The sequence below is a fragment of the Rhea americana genome, unplaced genomic scaffold (genome assembly GCF_003343005.1).
Source record: "Rhea americana isolate MKP2758 unplaced genomic scaffold, rheAme1 scaffold_33, whole genome shotgun sequence".
NCBI classification, from domain to species: Eukaryota; Metazoa; Chordata; class Aves; order Rheiformes; family Rheidae; genus Rhea; species Rhea americana.
Genome location: NW_028186457.1, coordinates 1,952,882 through 1,971,183, shown reverse-complemented (window position 1 = coordinate 1,971,183; position 18,302 = coordinate 1,952,882). Strand labels below are relative to the sequence as shown.

General features: G+C 36.2%; 1 protein-coding gene across 1 annotated transcript in view; it reads right to left on the bottom strand.

Moving 5' to 3' along the window:
* Nucleotides 1-18,302, bottom strand: part of MAP3K2 (mitogen-activated protein kinase kinase kinase 2) — a 58,156-nt gene that overhangs the window by 11,390 nt on the left and 28,464 nt on the right. The window contains exons 5-13 of the mRNA XM_085310979.1: nt 16,271-16,370; nt 14,189-14,302; nt 13,448-13,547; nt 12,428-12,558; nt 8,809-8,888; nt 6,454-6,521; nt 3,992-4,087; nt 3,143-3,349; nt 1,822-1,970 (exon numbers count right to left, since the gene is read on the bottom strand). Of these exons, the coding sequence (XP_085167105.1) occupies nt 1,822-1,970; nt 3,143-3,349; nt 3,992-4,087; nt 6,454-6,521; nt 8,809-8,888; nt 12,428-12,558; nt 13,448-13,547; nt 14,189-14,302; nt 16,271-16,370 (1,045 nt within the window). The remainder of the gene's footprint in view (nt 1-1,821; nt 1,971-3,142; nt 3,350-3,991; nt 4,088-6,453; nt 6,522-8,808; nt 8,889-12,427; nt 12,559-13,447; nt 13,548-14,188; nt 14,303-16,270; nt 16,371-18,302) is intronic.

The window sequence follows — 18,302 nt, the reverse complement described above, 5'->3', positions numbered from 1 at the left end:
ATCTTTTCCTGTAAATTGGCTTTGGGATGATTTTGCTCTCATTTCATTGTTTCTCTTATTTTGAAGTTACATCTGTTTCAGAACACAGCAGATAAAGATATGTATGCACTTAGGAATCATTATATAACATATCCTAAACTGACAATTGGGTAAAAAAAGTGTCTTGTTTTGTTTTGAAGTCTTTCTACTGGCTTAACTAGCATTAATTCTTAACTCATCCAATACATCAAGCTTTTTGCTTGAGAAGGATTGGTTAATATTCTAACTGTGAAATACAGTAAGCAAATGAACAAATAAGGTGCTTTCTCTACAGTTACCTGAAATGATTTACTTCCCATTTGTAAAATTTACTGTGTATCTTTCAAAATACCCAAATTCAAATTTTGATAAATTCCAGATTTCACCAAAAAGCCTTTCATAAAAATTTACTTTTTAATCCATCACAGTCTACTGATGATACTCCCCATATTTCTAAAGTTGCAAGGAAAAGATTTTTGACACTGGCAAATACACATTACAAAATGCTATGGTAAGTGAAGTTACAAAATTGTTTCTACAAGAAAGACCCTGCAATTTTTTTTTTTTTTTTTTATGTTTACTATTTGCAGAGCAAAATCAGTTGTTTTCTTACATTTTTTAAAGAAACAGCAACAACAACTACCCTAGAAATGTACAGCACAAGTGATTCTTGGCTTTTCTGGATCTGACATGACTAGTAACAGCAACTGTAACTGGTAGCCACTTGATTCTGCAATAATGCCTACACCCATTGCTCCCCAGGCCATGCTCCCCACAGTGCAGAATGCAGTCCTAACACAAGAAAATTACTAACTTTTTCCATCCTGTAAAAAGCAGCAAATACAATTTGGGAAAAACAGAAGACTAGTGCTAATTACATTGTTTCTCTTCTTAAATGTCCAGTATTTGAAGGACAAGCTCAATTTCAAAGAGATAATAAACTGTGAACAAAAGTTGTGCTCTTCAGAGAGAAGTACTGCCAGTAACAAGTTACCAGCCCTGATGCCCAAAGCCTTATGAAAAAAGCCCAGCAATCCAAACCCCCAAACCTATAGCTTTCTACATCTTATCGCCCCCTTAAAACAAATGGAACACCTTTATTCAGGGAATTGCCAAGCACAGTGAGAATTTCAAATGAACACTCAAACAACCTCAGGAGCTGATTCCTTGAGATTTTTCAGAAGCAAAATTTTTCTTTTTTAACCTGAGTCATTCTGATGACATTTTTAAAAAATCTGTCCCCCCACAAAGAAGACGGCATCTGTAGATTTTGGTTTAACAAGTGACCATGAACAATTGTACTGTTCACAACTGAAAGGACTGCAAACTATGGAGGGAGAGGTGGAAAATAGCAGCGAGGACTAGCAGGATAAGAATCTCAAACTGTCTTCCTAGACAAAAAAAAAAAAAAAATCAGGAACAACACTTAAGGGCAGAATTTCTGTTCGTAAATGCAATTTGTTCAAGTTCCTGTATTAAATTAAGTAAAATAGTTATCTATTTCAGAGCATGCTTCATGATAGATTGCTTGATTTTATGAACAGAAACTGCCCAAAATTAGGTCACGCAAGTTCACTGCATAAGGATACATCTGAAAATGAAAAAATACAATGCAGCTCTAAAACGAGTAAATCAAATTCATCCATCAAGATATAAATAAAACGGGATTCCTAAAAAAATCATGAAAACAAAACACATTTTAAACTATTCATCACATTCATGGAAAGGAACAACACAAGTCTAGTCTAGAGCATAGCACTGCAGCAGAAACCCTTCACAAACTCCCTATTTTACATCACTTACCTTGCTGGTTTCTGGACTATCAGGATCAAACTGAACTTGTTTAACAGCAAGTTCTCTTCCAGTATCAGCATCGTAGCATAGGTATACTCTGCCAAATGCACCTTGACCCAGCAGTTTACCAAGTCTCCAGTTAGTTGGAGCTCGTGGTGCTGAAAATATAAGTATGTTTTGGTTTTCAAATGAGTCATCATAGAAAGTATATTTGTTCCTGAAATACCACCATAAATATAAAACAATATCAACTACAGACTACAATTTACCAGAGAAGTTCACTAACATGAGCAAAAGTAAATGGTAATCACATCCTATGTGACACTTCTTCGGTTCTCAATAGTCTAATAAACTGGGGTTTTTTTTAGTGATTTATTATCAGAAGTGTGAACTCCATGTGGGAAATCGACGCGACGGTTGGCAAAATAAGCAAAGAAAAAATTGCTTGAAAATACAGTCCTGACCTTTTCCTATTAGAGAGAGAAAACATATTCAATTGCATGTATTTTGATGAAGTGTTTAATTTTGACATGATTCACCTAGAGAGGAAGAACCTCATGCACCAGTACCGGCTGGAGGCTGATCTGCTGGAAAGCAGCTCTACAGAGAAGGACCTGGGAGTTTTGGTGGACAAGTTAACTAAAAGCCAGCAATGTGCCTTTGTGGCCAAGAAGACCAATGGTATCCTGGGGGGCATTAGGAAGAGTGTCATCAGCAGGTCAAGAGAGGTGATCCTCCCCCTCTACTCAGCCCTTGTGAGGTCATCTGGAGTACTGTATCCAGGTCTGGCTCCCCAGTACAAGAGAGACATGAAACTACTGGAGAGAGTCCACAGTAGAGCTACAAAGATGATTAGAGGTCTGGAGCATCTCTCTTATGAGGAAAAGCTGCAAAGGCTGGGCCTGTTTAGCCTGGAGAAGAGAACACKGGGGGGGGGGGGGAATCTTATCAATGTCTACAAATAGCATAGGGGAAGGTGTCAAGAGGGTGGGGTGGGACTCTTCAGTGGTGCCAAGCAACAGGACAAGAGGCAACGAGCACAAATGGAAACATGGGAAGTTCCCCCTGAGTATGAGGAAAAACTTCTTTCCTGTGAGAGTGACAGAGCACTGGAACAAGTTGCCCAGAGAGGTTGCGGAGTCTCCTTCTCTGGGGATACTCAAAACCTACCTGGATGCAATCCTGAGCAATATGCACTAGGTGACCCTCATTGAGCAGGGGGTTGGACTAGATGATCTCCAGAGGTCCCTGCCAACCTCAGCCATTCTGTGATTCTTGGAAGGTGATAAAATATTTTTTATTGTGGAGTTCACAAAATGCCTTAACTTACAGCGACTGGGTGGGCTGATGTCCATGACTGACAAGGTAGGATTGTCTATATCGCTTCCCCTTCTCCTCATTCTGTTATCTTCATATTCTGGTGTAAAGACACTGCTCCCACTACTCGTGCTCAGTGAGTGATCAGTGGGACTGAAACTAACTGGTGATCGGAAGCTGTTTCCCTGAGTCCTTCTGGCTCTTGGAAAAGTTTTACGACCTTCAACATTATACAAAGAACACTAGCGTTAACACCATGAAAAGTAACTACTATGCAAATATACATGCGTATATATTTAATGAATTGCCTGTAATTTACATATTCCACAACATATGATATAATGATCATGGAATTTACTGGTTCAACTTTCTGACTAGAAGAAAATAGGCATTTGTCACAGATATATCTAAGTACTAGACAGAATCATCAGCTGGTTAAAATGACAAAAATTAGAAACAACTTTATTTTGCCCTTTTTTTCTTTTCTTCCCCCCCCCCCCTTTTTTTTGAAAGCTAACAACACAAATTTTGGAAAGAGGGATAGATGCAATGCTGGCTTCAGAACTGCTTCCATTCTTACTGCTCTATTACAATGCACAGACTTCTGATAAAAAGTAAAAAGGGGAGTTATGTTTACATTCCAGTGATAACTAGGCTGGCATCTTCACCCTGTGAAGGAATAAGAATTGAAAGCAGAAAAATATCTACAGTTGGAGTCAACAGGATGACCACTTAAAAAAGAATAAAAAAAAACAGAAGTAATTCAAAGATGTCTACAGCATTAGAATAAAAAAGGACATTGATCTTCAAAGAAGTTTATTACAACCAGATGCTTAACAAGCTAATTAAAAAGAACTCTTACCATCGTTGTAGTCTTGTTGATGGTATGAAATATGATATCTTCGGGGATAAGTCCCACCCTTTCCAAATTTCTCAAATATTGGGATATCATACTCTACTAGAAAATAAAAATAAAATATATTTCAAAATTAAAGATATGATGAAAGCATATGGAATAAATTAGTTTTGTATTATAACACAGGCAACATATCAGAGGATGCATTTCAAAGTCAAGTGTCAGAGTAAAAAAAAAAGATTATAGAGCAAATCCACAGAACACTAACAAATCACAAGAGATAAAGGATATTCATCCAAAAGTTCTAACAGATCAAGAATTAAATAGTTCAAGAGTGATCTGTAATCTCTTGCTTAAAAGAGTATCAGAGGACTGCAGCATGACTAATAACTCCAATTTAAAAAATAAATTACAGGGAAATTCTGGGAAATTACAGTTCACTAGTAAGAAAATTGGCAGAAATAAAATAACAAAGAATAAAAGATGCATAAATATAATAGCAAGAGTCAATGCAGCCTAAACTACTAAAACACATGCAGTAGGTCCTCCTTTAAAAACCTGTTAAAGAAGAAAAATAGTAAGATAAAGGGGAAAGTCCTTCACAGATAAGTACTTAGTTAGAAGATAAGCACAGAGGATAGGAGTGAACAATTCACAGGGATCTGGGCGACATCTCACACAGTTGAATTAAGCCTGAATTTTCTGGACAGAACAATGAATAGCAAGGTGACAGTGTTACTCAGAGCAGTAAAGCCAACAGAGGAATTCCAGAAAGACCTTAAGAGTCTAACTGACTGGTTGTTAAAATGGCAGATGAAATCCAGTGTAGACCAGTGTTAAATGTTGTGATAGAGTTCCAGGTAAACATCAGCTCAAGGCTGAGTGTTGGCTGAGAAGCAAATTAAACACTAAGTCATGAGGATATACTGAACAAAGTTTGTCTACTCCATTTTAAAGAAGGATTTAGTAAAACTGGAAAAGATTAGAAGTGCAAAGATGATCAAAGACACAAAATGACTTCTCTAGAAGGAGTGTAGGTCTCTACAGCCTAAAAGAGCAACAGGTTAAGGAGCAACATGAGAGGTCTATAAAATCACAAGCAGCATAACACTTCATACAACACACAATGAGCTGTACAATTTCTTTCTACAAGACATTGTGGAAACTAACAAAACACCACCACTACCTTACATAGGTTCGAAGGAGGACTGGACAAATTCATAGAAGAAGCAGCCAAAGCACAAAAGAGCGTCCTGCATTTGACAAAGTCCTAAAGGCTAACATCTCTAGGAATACATTCTCAGGAAGGAGTATGCTTCATGCTTGTCTAAGGAAGCCTGATAGTGGTTGCGGCACAAGAAAGAAGATTGGGCCAGATGGACATCTATTCTGATTCTACATACTACTCCGTTTAGAGCTGATGAGGACAGGCAGTGAGTATGTACTTACTAAATGACTGCTGTCTATCCCATCATTAACAAACAAGGGCACCCTGCAGCAGGCAGCGGGGGGCAGCAGAGGCGTCCAGAAGAACACTCTTATGATCTTATTAAAAATGTTAGCGTGATGAATAAACACAAATAGGCTAAATTAAAAATACTAAAGGCAAATTGATTTCTGACATTTCTCACGTTTTTGGTGTTTATCCCTACAATGTAAAAGAATAACTGTTTAAGTTACGTTTAAGAGTGACGTAGTCTGTTAAGCCCTCTAGAATCCTTGAAAGAAAAACAATTGCATGATTATGTGGATAAAGCTTCATAAACAATTTAAAAAAAGCTTTAAAACATACAATAATCCCCCCCCAAAAAAACAAAAAAATCCTAGATTCATTGGAAGCTATTGTTCAATAGTATAATTTTATTTCAAGGCATGTCCAAAAAAGACACCTCAAAGCACTTTCAAGGTTACTCATTGCAGTTGGTATCCTGAACCATGCACAACAATTTGGATTCATGCCAGAGTACGGTATGAAAACAACATTAGTGCTGATGATTAATTTATAGGCCTAGCACACAGCCCTGCTTCAATCTTTCACTTTGCAGTACTTTCTATTACAGCAATCATGAGCACTTAATGATTCTCATTTCACAGAGGAGAAAATGGAGGCTCCAACATTAAGGAAGTTAACCAAGGTTATGCAATAGTTTAGGGACAGACATTACAGTCCAGTCTGACTCAGCTGAGTGCCTTCATCTGCTGCATCATTTGTTGCTTTCAGACAGGCAAGTATGTTATATTATACATACTAGTAGCAGTGCTATACGTGTGATGAGCTAAAAAAGTTTGCAAGGAAGGATCTTATCCATCATGGCATTTATTAATGTGCGTTACTGGTATTTGGTTTATTTATTATCATACTATGTTTGTGTAATATGATACCGCTCCATGTGAGCTGTCCCTCAAAGCCCTATTACTTGCAAGAAAATGTATTTTGGAAAGCTGGTATGCTCAGTGATTTTGCCTACCTGAGAACTCCTGATGATTATCTGGATAGCTCTGTGCTCTCGGCATCCGAGATTTGGGGTAATTGTCTCTAGAAGCGTAAAAACATACAGCATCTAAAAATTGCTGTTAATCTAATGAAGTACTCAAAACATTTAGTTTTATTGTCTAATTACTTAAGGCTGATAAAAGTTTAGTGTTACACAAGTTGCAACATCTGTTTACAGACACAGAACCTAAGTTTAAAAACAAACAAATCTAGTAGGTCTCATTAATAAATGAAGATCAGTAACAATGGAAAAGCTTGCTTTTTGAGCTATATGTATTAACAGAGCAGTCTGTGTTAGTGAGCAATGATATTAATAAAAACATGAATTATTACAAGTAAAGCCACATAAGAATATTGTTACATTTAACACCTTCCTAGCTAAATACCAAGATTTACATATCGGCAAAATCTCTTACACAGCATACAAAGATTCTTGATAAAGCTTAACTATAGCTGGCAGAACCTTTTAACATTTTCCAAAATATTTCTTGTTCTCTCCATAAACTCAGGATTAAGAGAGCAACTTTACTAAGTTAGATTGCCAAAGAATTCTTGTCTTCCTGGGTGATCACATTATTTCTTATCTACAGTCGCTGTTATATTAACTCCCAACTGTCAAAATGAATATATGGAATTTGCCAGTCAGACAGAACAACCCATTACAATATATTTCCATAAGCATATCAAACTAGCATCCTCCTCTTTCTGGCAAGAATTTCTCTCCTAGGTACCAGAAGTTTAACAGAGACTCAAAACCTATGCTCTTCTTGAAAATATCTGAATGAAGGGGCAGGGAAAGAATGCAGACTGAGTAGATGGGACAAAATAAGGGGAAAAGAGAGAGAGAGAGAGAGAGAGAGAGAGAGAGAGAGGAAAAAAAAAGGTTTTGAAGGGGAAACATTATAAGTCAATTTAGGATTGCTTTGTTTCCAAATACAGTTACATACTGCCCCACAGGAGAGAAATACCTTCCCCAAAACATACTGTGAGGGCCTATCAAATTTACCCTGCAGTCTCCTGCCCCACCATGTACGGACCACAAACCATCTCTAAATGCTTGCTAGGAAAGATGAACTTTGCAGCATGTCTGGAAGAAAAATAAATTCATCCACAGTGATCTCCTCCAAACACAAATGATTGGAGAATAAAAATTTACCTCAACTGTAGCTGGCTGTTTTGCATGACTGATACAACATGTGGGACAACCATCCAACTCCAGACTGGTGAAGCTCAGAAGTATGTATTTGTATATACCATGTTTTGAACAGTTTAACTCAATTTTAGTGACTGTCATTCTGAATATCTAATCTAAGCAAGCTTATGACAACTAATTATCTGCTTATTTCTTCTGCAAAATTCATCTCTAATGGTGAGTATCCTGCTTTAAAGAACAACAGAAAAATCAATTAATCTGTAAGATGTTCAACTGTATTTGCAATATGTTTGTTATCAAGGAAAACATTCAAAAAATGTACACTAATAGCAATCCTATAACTCAGACCAGTCATCACAGACAATGATATACAGCTTTTTAACCTCTCAACTAATTAAATACAGATATTTAATTAGCAGTGTTATTTGTTTACCTGTATTAAATAAACAAGTAGTCAATCTGCACAACATAACACTCAGAAGTTATTTGCCTGACCCACCAGAAGCCAAACAGAAGTATATTCTGTTTGGCTTACCTAGCAGCTGAGAAACTGTGGACAGAATGCTTCTCAAAACACACATATCTGCTCACAGGTCAGTCAGAATACAGCTCCAGATCCACCACAGTACAGGCTGCCAACTGGCAGATTTAAACAAGGAAAAGTTAAGTGAAAAGTCTACAATGGGAACAAGAAGAGAGTAATGGACCGTAATCGTAAAGAAAGGGAGAAGGTAGCCTGTTGAAGTCTTAAAATGATTCTACTCCCTTTCTTGAAACAGGTACCACCACTACCACCATCCTCGGAAGAAGGAAGTTTTCTTCATATAACAGTATTTAAGAAATGTAAATCTAATCAGGCTACTCCCTGGTAGGGATCATAATATAAAAGTAAGCCTGGCAAAATGTAGTAAAAATTTTTAGTATGCTGTTGTAGGATCTGAAGTCTAGAGTTTTGTGTTTCACATTCAAATCTTCAGGAGGGAAAAAAACCCCACATCTCTTTTCTATTCATTAGCAAGCAATTAAGTTTCAATACACTTTTCTGAATGTTCTGCAACTTACAGAAGAATTTCTGGAAGAAGGTCAATAAAAGTTGTCACTGAAGAGTCATTATATGTTACAACTGGTACATTAAGCAATCTACTAAAATAGATAATGAATCTAAGTAATTCTTACCCATCTAAAGGGCTGTCAAGTGAGGGACAGCTTCCTGAACCAGAGTTTTCAGGACTACTCAAAGACAACGGATCCAGCATCTAATAAATAACAAAAGAGACACCAACAAGTTCAAGTTTTTGTTTTTTGAAATGCTTTATGGGTCTTGCTTTGAAACTGCTAGCGAAACACAACAAAAACTGTATTAATTACAAGTGCCAACAAAAAGTTAGTTGCTGTAATTGAACCTGCATTACATGCGGTCCTCTTTGCTGAATAGATTCTGTCATTTTTCTCTCACCTAACTAGAATAAAATTAAAGTATTTCATTCTTTATCATGTTCTGGAAATTAAAAGTTGTACTGCTACATTCTTCCTGTGTACTTAGTAGTCTTTTAATATGTAGCAATATCTGAATGAGAGTAAGCTTAGCAAAATAACAAAAATAAGACCTCTAAAAGATATTTTAACAGTGGTAAGTTTTGACAGTGTTTTGAAAAACAAGTGTCTTCAGCAATGAAGAAAGAACTTCAAATATAGCACAGTGTCATGGATGACACTTATCTCTTTAAATTTGGCCGACTAAGTTATAGAAAACATCAGAAATACAATACTCAGAGAAGCTTTTAAACAATTATCTCTTAAGACTCCAAACAAGTTATGCAGGAAGTAAAACTGAACAGAAAGTGGAAGGAGAAAGAGGGAGAACACACAACTCATCAACGTTCTTTTCATCTAAACCAAAATTCTCTATTTCAATTAAAATAAAAATTTCAACTGGAGTCATGGAGTTTACAAAAAGCATTGAAGCCAAACTTTTTTTTCCTAAAACACTTTTTATAATCTAATAATCAATATTCTTGAAGTGTGTGAAATCTCCCATTTATCAACCTGAAAGCCACAAAAGCTGAAATTCTAGGTCAGATCAATTAAATAATGAAAATAATAATCAGTGCCACTTTCTCTGTAGCTCAATTTCTAATCTAGAAAAAAAAAAGTGGATTAGTAGTCAGGAGAATACTCTTGACTACCAGCTGTTTGCACTGGCTGATACTCATTTTGTTTACTGCATTCTACCAGCTTTAATGCCCAAAGTGTGATAGGCAAACATTACTCACCTCTCTCTTGCAGCAAAAGAATTTGAATTATTTTAAAGAGTTATTTTTCAGAAGAACTGGAAACAGAAAGTGGATATTGAATCTAACACACACTTGTCAATTTAACCAGCTTACCTCTTAAAAACAGACTAAAAAGTTTATCTGTTGTCTTAGAACAAGCTCCTTCCCAATATATAGTGTACTGTAATGTATTACATAATCTGTTATTTTCTATGAATTAGACAACAGTCTGATGCTGTTAATTGTTTACCCCTTCAAATTTTGTGGTTTGTGCTGCATCTTTAAAATTTTGGGAACACACACGCTTGAGTACCCATCAAGGACTTATTAAATAAGTAGTATCCAGAAAGCAAGTTTGTGCTCTACAAATTCAGACATATGGAATAAGCTTCCTACTGGGAAGGATAACAGTCACTGTAGATTCAGCAGTTATATTTCTCTTTCCTCACATTGAGCAGTGGGTCCAAAAAGGCAAAAAAGCAGACTGGTTCTACCAGATGAATTACCTCTACAGTTTAACGCAGTAGGGTCCAACTGSCAGCCCATGGCTTCCCTATCTAACCCATTCCCTGGAAAGGAACAAGGGGGCTGCTGCGAGGGCGGGAAGAACAGACTGAATGGCTGCGCTGCGACAGACCGCTAAAAGCAGCCCAGGGAGAGGCCTTTCCACTGCAGCAAGCACAGGAGGACACAAGAGGCAGCGGAGCTCTGCAGGGGGACGGTGGCCACCGTCTCTCCTACGCTGCCATTGCAGCAGCTTGATACGCTCTGTCAGGCAGAAGTTTTTGGTCACTTCATCATTTACTCTTCTCTCTTCTACTTCCACTCCCAAATTCCCGTCTTGTCTGCGCCAGGAAGGCCCAACAGATGTAAGCAGCACGCTCAGCTCTTGCCAGGGTGCAGGGGCAACTTAGGGGGAAGGGAATGAACAAAGTATATGGAGTCCCAATACCCTCATGGCTGCTCAGGCTGAATTCATCTGACTTCCAATGGCAGCAAAATTCCTGCGTTTAAACCCTGCTGACAGCTCACACAGCAACACTAACATGACACGTTACACATTTCTTGAACACTCTGGAGTGAATGACGTCCTGTGCCTCAGAGCTCATCTGTTTACCTGATCATTAAATGACACCGCCCCCCCCCGAAAAGAAAAGAAAAAGAAAAGAAAAGAAAACACAACTTTGCCCAGGCCCAAAGTAATCATTTTCTCCGAATGAATCTCCGCCAAGGCTGGATGTGACCACATGGTGACCAGTCTGGAAATTAGGAGATTCAGTCTCTATTCCCAGCTTGGCCATTTACATTGTGCAACAAGTTGCACAATTTCTTTGCCTCTATTTTTATTCTATAATCTCTCTCTCATTTACTCAACTCATAAAAACCACTGCCTGTTGCCATTTGTGAACAAAGTGTCAAAGTCAACAAGAACTTGCAACGATTCGGATATGCAGCACCACTCTTTCTTTCCTTAAAATATCTTTCTCCACTGCCAATTCTGTGGCCCACTACATTCCTGACTGTTTTTCCTGACTGTTTTTAAGGGGAATACTGCTATTCAGAGAGTAGGATTTTCATACAATTTTTCAAGCTGCCAATATAGCACATGGATAAGGGGAATAAAATACCATGAATTTTGTGATCCTCACACAAAAATCACATTTGTTGAAAGGACTCAGAGGTCATTTAGACCAGGCCCACCTCTTCCCCAAAAGTGTCAGCTGAATCCAAATAACTCTTACAGATTTTTCTTGTCCAATCTGTTCCTTAAACCCTCCTTTGATACAGATTACCTGAGGAAGTTGTGGAAAGAGTCTTGTTCAAGTATCCTTCTCAAGAGAAGAAAGCTTTTTTTGTGCTTTCTAACCTAGACATCTCCTGCTGTAATTTATACCTATTGGTAGGTTATTCAGCTATCATGAAAGTGAAGAAYAGTATTATCTTCTTCCTTGCAGCAATATATTTAAATATTTGAAGACTTAAAGAGACAAACCAGACTCTTCAAGACTAAACAACCATAATTACTTTAAACTCCTCTCATAGACCACATGTTTTCTGGACCTCTCCCTCCCCCTTTTGTTCTTTCTAATAATTCTATACCCTTCTTGGAAAGCAGTGCTGAAAAGCAGACAAAGTAATCCAGCCGAGGTCTTATCAATGTCACATAGTGCAAAAGAGCAAACAGTACTACTGTTTATACAGTCCAATATGATGTTTGTCTTTTTCAAAAGGAACATCACATCAACAATTCATATTCAGCTTGTGACCCCTTAAAACAKGGGGTCATGTCCTGTTTGCCTAGATGACTATTCAAAACTATGCATAGAACATTCAAACTGTTCTTCAATACCACTACATTTATTTCAGATCACCTCTCCAATACACCAGGGTCATCCTATACCAATACCAAATTTTTGATATTTCAGTTTCTTAGCCATCCTGTAAACTTTTCCAACAGAATGACAGCTAGTATTTCAATCTCACTCACAAAGAACTTCAATTGTAGTAAGTCATACACATACCTGATCCATACTTTCTGGAATGAATTCACCCTCACTGTTGATACTGGTAAAGGACCCATTTCGGGCCACCTGATGCAGCTCATCTGGAATGTATCCTGGGGGAGGTGAACTCCTATCGCGAGTATTAGAGCCTTTTAAAAGAAAAGGGGTAGTAAGAGTCCCTTCACTAATGCAAAATGCAGAGGTTTTATTTAAATGCTTCAAAGGCCTGTTTCAATCACTTCTTCCTTTAGATATTTCCCAAATGCCTGTCCAATACAAGACTTAACAGCATTTAAAGCCTGTAATCCAGGAATTATGAAAGCTTGAGTGTAAAACAAAAAAACATCCATTCTTTTTCCATGTCAACTAATCCTTTCCAAGTCTTCAGACATTTCAACTTTACAGCATACTGTGTCTCCAAAGCATGAATATACCCATACTTACTATAAATGAATAATAAATAGGCTAAAAATATTCATTAAACTCTAGTTTCATAATTAAAATTGAAAGTTAGCATCATACCAGTTTGAAAACATGAAAAAAAAGGTTATCCTACTACCAGAGTAGTATCTTAAAAAAAAATCTGCACACTTAGCTTAAAAAAAATGGAAGTCTCACATGCATCAAGAAAATACAATGCCATATAAACAAATAGATTTGTTTGGTAACTCATTCCTGTATACGAAAATAAATGGTAGTAATAACATTAACTTTTCAGGATATGAAGACATGCTAGAAAGGAATTATAAAATTTAGGTAAGCTATAGGGCAATTATACAATTAACCTATCAGTTAAGAAAATAAATCTATACAGATTTATCTTTTTTTTTTAATTTTCTATACTACACATTTAAACCACCTTTGACACTTAAAGTAGAAATTCATTGCTAGAGCATTTCTGAGCTCAGACTCTATAGTATCAAGAGTCAAAGACAAGCAAGAGAAATATAAACAACCTGTATTGAGAGTGAGATCTCCATAAATAATATCACAAAAGAGAAGTTCTTACAATTAAAGGTACTGGAACATACAGCTTACCTATTACAGAAAGTCGTCTTTTTCTTTCTGTCACACCAAACACTGTGTTATCTAAATCTTCCAATGAGGGCAAGGGTTCCACATTATTTACACTGGGTGCCTAAAAATTAGTATATATTACAAATTATGTTTTTTATTTTATACCCTGACAATAAAAAATACTTCATAAATTTGTGAAAGCTTCATGCAAAGCATTCTTTTTTCAAGCAGTTGAAAAAAAGCCAGCCAATTTATATCAAAACTCATGTATTTTAGTAGCTCATTCATACAGTTTAAAAACAGTTGTTCATTCCATTCTAGTATTCAGAATCCTATCAGTACCATGGGCTATGTTTTAGACAATATCAAAATAGCATTATTCAGGCTACAGACCACTGTAGCTGCTTCCTACAACATCTACCTTTCCACAGAGGAATGGCACTGAAGATCTCAGTTAAAAACAGTTTCAAACAACAATCACTGCTTAGAATTCCCCAAGCACTTCTCAAAATTTAATCATATCACCATGCTAGTTAGGAACACTTTTCTACCACTGTTTGGAGGGCATACACAAGGAGAAGAATGGTATTTAGAAAAACTTAAATCTGACTTAGTACAAAATACTAATACATGCATAAAGAAAACTGAAGAAGAAATCTCTATTATTTTCAATCGAGGGGGAAAAAAAGTCACCTTTAACAAAGGATGCAAATTACATTTTGATCTGAAAATTGAGGAGACATTTAGAATGCCAAATCATACCTGTGTATTTCCATGTATTACAAGCAGTATCTTGAGACTCTTCATGTGAACACTACGGTCAAGCAGTTCAACAGCTTTGTCTAGATCATCCTGTGTGGTTAACGGAATCACAAGCTACAAAAAGAAAGAGAGGCAAAAAAAAAAAGGGGGGGGGGAAAGACATCTTAAACAGGATACAAGGAAAAAAAAAGAGGAAGTCAAGAGCAGGAGGAACAAATGAATTGATGCTATCTTTAATTCCAAATAACTCGAAAACAAAATTTATTAATAATGTGGCAAGTTACCACCATAATGTACCAGGAAAAAAGTCTAAAGCACAATCTTAACTCTGTCTTCAAAGAGCAGAGCATTGTGGAAYGTGTCTTCACAATGAGGAAACAACCATGTTGCATATAAAACTTCATTTCCTACAGTTTCAGAAAAATGTGCAACAGCATGAAGGTATTTTCTATCCTCAAAATTACTGCAAGTACATGAAAAGTATGAATAAAAATAAGTCCTATCTTATACAGTAATAAAGCACATTTTTCTAACTCACAATAAATATGACAACTGTATTTGTTTGAAGTAGTATCATTTACATAATTTCTCCACTGAATAACAGAACTGGGCAAGAAAGCTATCAGGCATAACATGAGTCACATGGAACAAATGTAGTCCTTACTACAGCTAACTTGGCTCTAATTAATTAGAGCTAACTTGGCCTACATGTTTCTCTAGACATACATGTTTCTTTAAAACAGGTAATTACATGTAAAAATGCACCTTAGATTTGAGTTCTACAACTATTAAATTATAAATTACATTTGTAATAAAGGAACAGCATAATACAGATTTTTAAAAATCAATTCTATCCGTAAACAGGTAGTCTCAATGATACTCCAATACAACAACAGATGAAATACAGTATTTTTTAGGTAATAACAAATCATATAGAGAATTTTAGGGATCAGTCAAGTAGGACATCAGCAGAACAGGTGTGCAGACCAAATTTACCTCAAAAGTCTTCCTTATAGCTAGAAACAAATAGATGGGAAGAACAGAGGAAGGTCTTGGTAACAATGAAATAAGTTCTTCATTAATGCTGCACTTTAATGTTAATTAAATGCATAATACTACACTTTAATGTTAAGAGTAGGTTATCATCAGCACACATCTGAAACATGATGGAATCATGTTCCAACTGAAGCAGATGACAAACAGAAAACCTGCTCAAATGCCTAAATAGGTTTTAGGGAAAGAAGCTGAGGCTAAGCATCATAAATGCCTGTTTCCTCTGACATTCCTAATCTCCAAGAGCTTCCTGTAGGAATTCATCTTGAGGACCAGTTTCACAGAAGTGCCTGGTAAGGTAGTTAGTAACCAACAGAGAGCAATTACTGGAATCATTTTCAGCAAAAATGCAGATTAAGTGAAGTAATTACATTGCACATAACTGTCCAAATAATCCTTCAAGCATTTTGCTGACTCAGGGCCAAAAGCAGTACGAACATCTAAGAATTGATCCTGCATCCCTAAACACATTTTCTATTAACAATCCCATCTATATCTCAAAAAGGAAAGCAGGAGGTAATCTTGATCAGACATAACTGGTGTAATGCCAAGAAATCTTTGCCAACCAGACACTTTAAGAAGAACAGTTGAGTCTAGTTCTCCAACGCAATGTTACAAAATAGTATTTTTGCAATTTCCTAGTAACATTAATCTTTGATTTTTATTTTGTTTTTTTAAAGTACAAGAGATAGGTTATTTCAAATTTACAAATAAGCTAAAAGAGCAAAAGACTTTCCCAAAGCCATGCAACAAGACCACGGCAAAGCAAGAAGAGAATCTATTAATTCCCAATGAAGTCTGAGACTTGATCCATTAACATATGACTCTCCTTATAAAACATTTCATATCTCCTGTCTGTATTAATTTAGACAAACATATATTTGAGGACATACACATTAGTAATCTGGACTTCCAGGACAGGATTAAGTTTCGTGACAGAACTCGTCCACATTGCTAATAAGAGGAGAGCCTCATCCTGAAATAATCAGCGTATAAGATACTGAAAATTCAGAAAATCTAGACTGTTACCTCATTATTGCTGTAATGCAAATCCATAGTCTGTCCAAAAGCAACTTTAGCTTTAGCTGCAAGATCTTCCAGCTTGACAGGTCTGGAAAATTGCAGGATTCTGAAAGACAGTTTAAATTGTAGAGAATTTTTGTCCATTTCTTGACAAAAGTTGGTAATTCATTACTTATGAACATCCTCAGAATTAAATTTATTACTAAAAACAAAGAGTCTCTGCTCTATTCACTGTCCTCTGTATTTTCAGTCATAAAAAAAAAAGAGAGAAAAGGATAGTCAAGCATAAAATCAGATCCCATTATGAGTATTTTACTTGCTCACATTCTGGCTTGTTTCTCAAGCTAATGCTTTGTATGTCTCCATTCTGCAGGCAAATTATTAGAAARTTATAAAACTTTCTATTTAGAAAATTAAAGTAAAACATTGGAATACCATAGGCTGACAAGCACAAGCAGCAGAATGGAATTACTCCTACAGTCCTCATTTTTTGCATGTCCAAAAGACCTTTGTCTCTGAGGAAAGTAACTAAATATCATCATCTTTATAATAAATTACACAGTTAAACTTCTGAGTCCATTGACACTGACTGTGGTTCTTAAAATATGTTCCCACAAAAATGATGCAATTGTAGATCAACAACTCAGATTTTCTATTAACTGAATGTCTCTCCAACTCAAATGATCTGAAATACCTATAACTGACTTCTCTCTACAGGAAACATTTTTATTATTTGAGAAAGAACATTATTAAAACCAGGAAGTTTTAAAATGTTAAGAAGTTACTAATCTAGTGAAATGGTTTCAATTCACACATTCAAGGAAGAAATAAGACTCAAATTCTGTGAAGCAGAAAAATTAGCAAAAGCTAACATCCCTTTTATCAGTGTTTTAATTGGTACACTGCCTAGGAAATGCCTCTTTCTCATTGAAAGAAGGCTAGATGCTAGTTTGMTTCCAATTAAAAAAAAACAAAAAAAACAACAAAAAACAACAGTTTTCACTGTTGTTAACTCTTTGTTTAGCAGGTCTGGAACTCTGCCCACTAGAGTACACATTCCTTGGTACAAAGTATCACATTCACTACTGAAAGGAACTCCAGAATCACTTCTCTTTTCCACTTCCCTTTTTAAAAAAAACAGTGAGAAAGCAATTGCATAACTTGTTTTTTCTTGCATCATTTCATCATTTTATCTTTAGATCTACATGCTTAGGCAATAAAAGTATTAGAACTCGTGCTGAGCAATGTGCCTGCTCTGGCCAGTATCCTTGGGCAAGAAGATTCAAGTTACTTCAGATAATTCAAAACCGAGTTAGGCTTATCAGTACCCAATAACAACTATTTAATGTGCTTGCTTCATGTCTGTATTCATACTGGATTGTTTAGCTTAGCTCATTGTGAAAATGAATTAAGATACACTACAAAAGTATTCTTCTAGTGCAGACTCAGAGTGAGCGAACAATAGTTCTCTCTTAAATTCACACTTTTCTACCTTGGGATTTATTGTGAAATAAGCAAAGTCCTCAAGTTTAAAAGCTTTTGTAAAGACTCATTTATTTCATATTACTTATAACACTCAACCATTAATGATGCACTGTTACACGTGATGTTCAGAAGAGTGATAGGAAGATGCTGAAGAACGCTAATAGCCAGTGAACCTACTGCTCCTCACATAAAGAGAGGCCACATACTGCAGCTATCACGAACGCACCAATCTATCATGCGTCCTTAAAGACTGACACAAGCAGTACAAGTTTCACTATGAAGCAATTCTTCATTAAAAGGTTTGCCATTTCAAGTGACAAACAACATGATGAGGATATAATTTCTATTATTTTCAAAGATTTTAATTCATAATCATTTCTCAGTAGGTATGATGAAGACTTATGTTTTCAAAGAGGTAAACAGACAAAATGAACTGTCTGTAAATCAGCTCTGCATGGAATTCAAAGTAAAGGTGAAAGGTTTTGAGCAGTCATTAGAGATATACACAGAGATGTTAGTACAACTCAAGCACATACAATATTTACCTCACTTA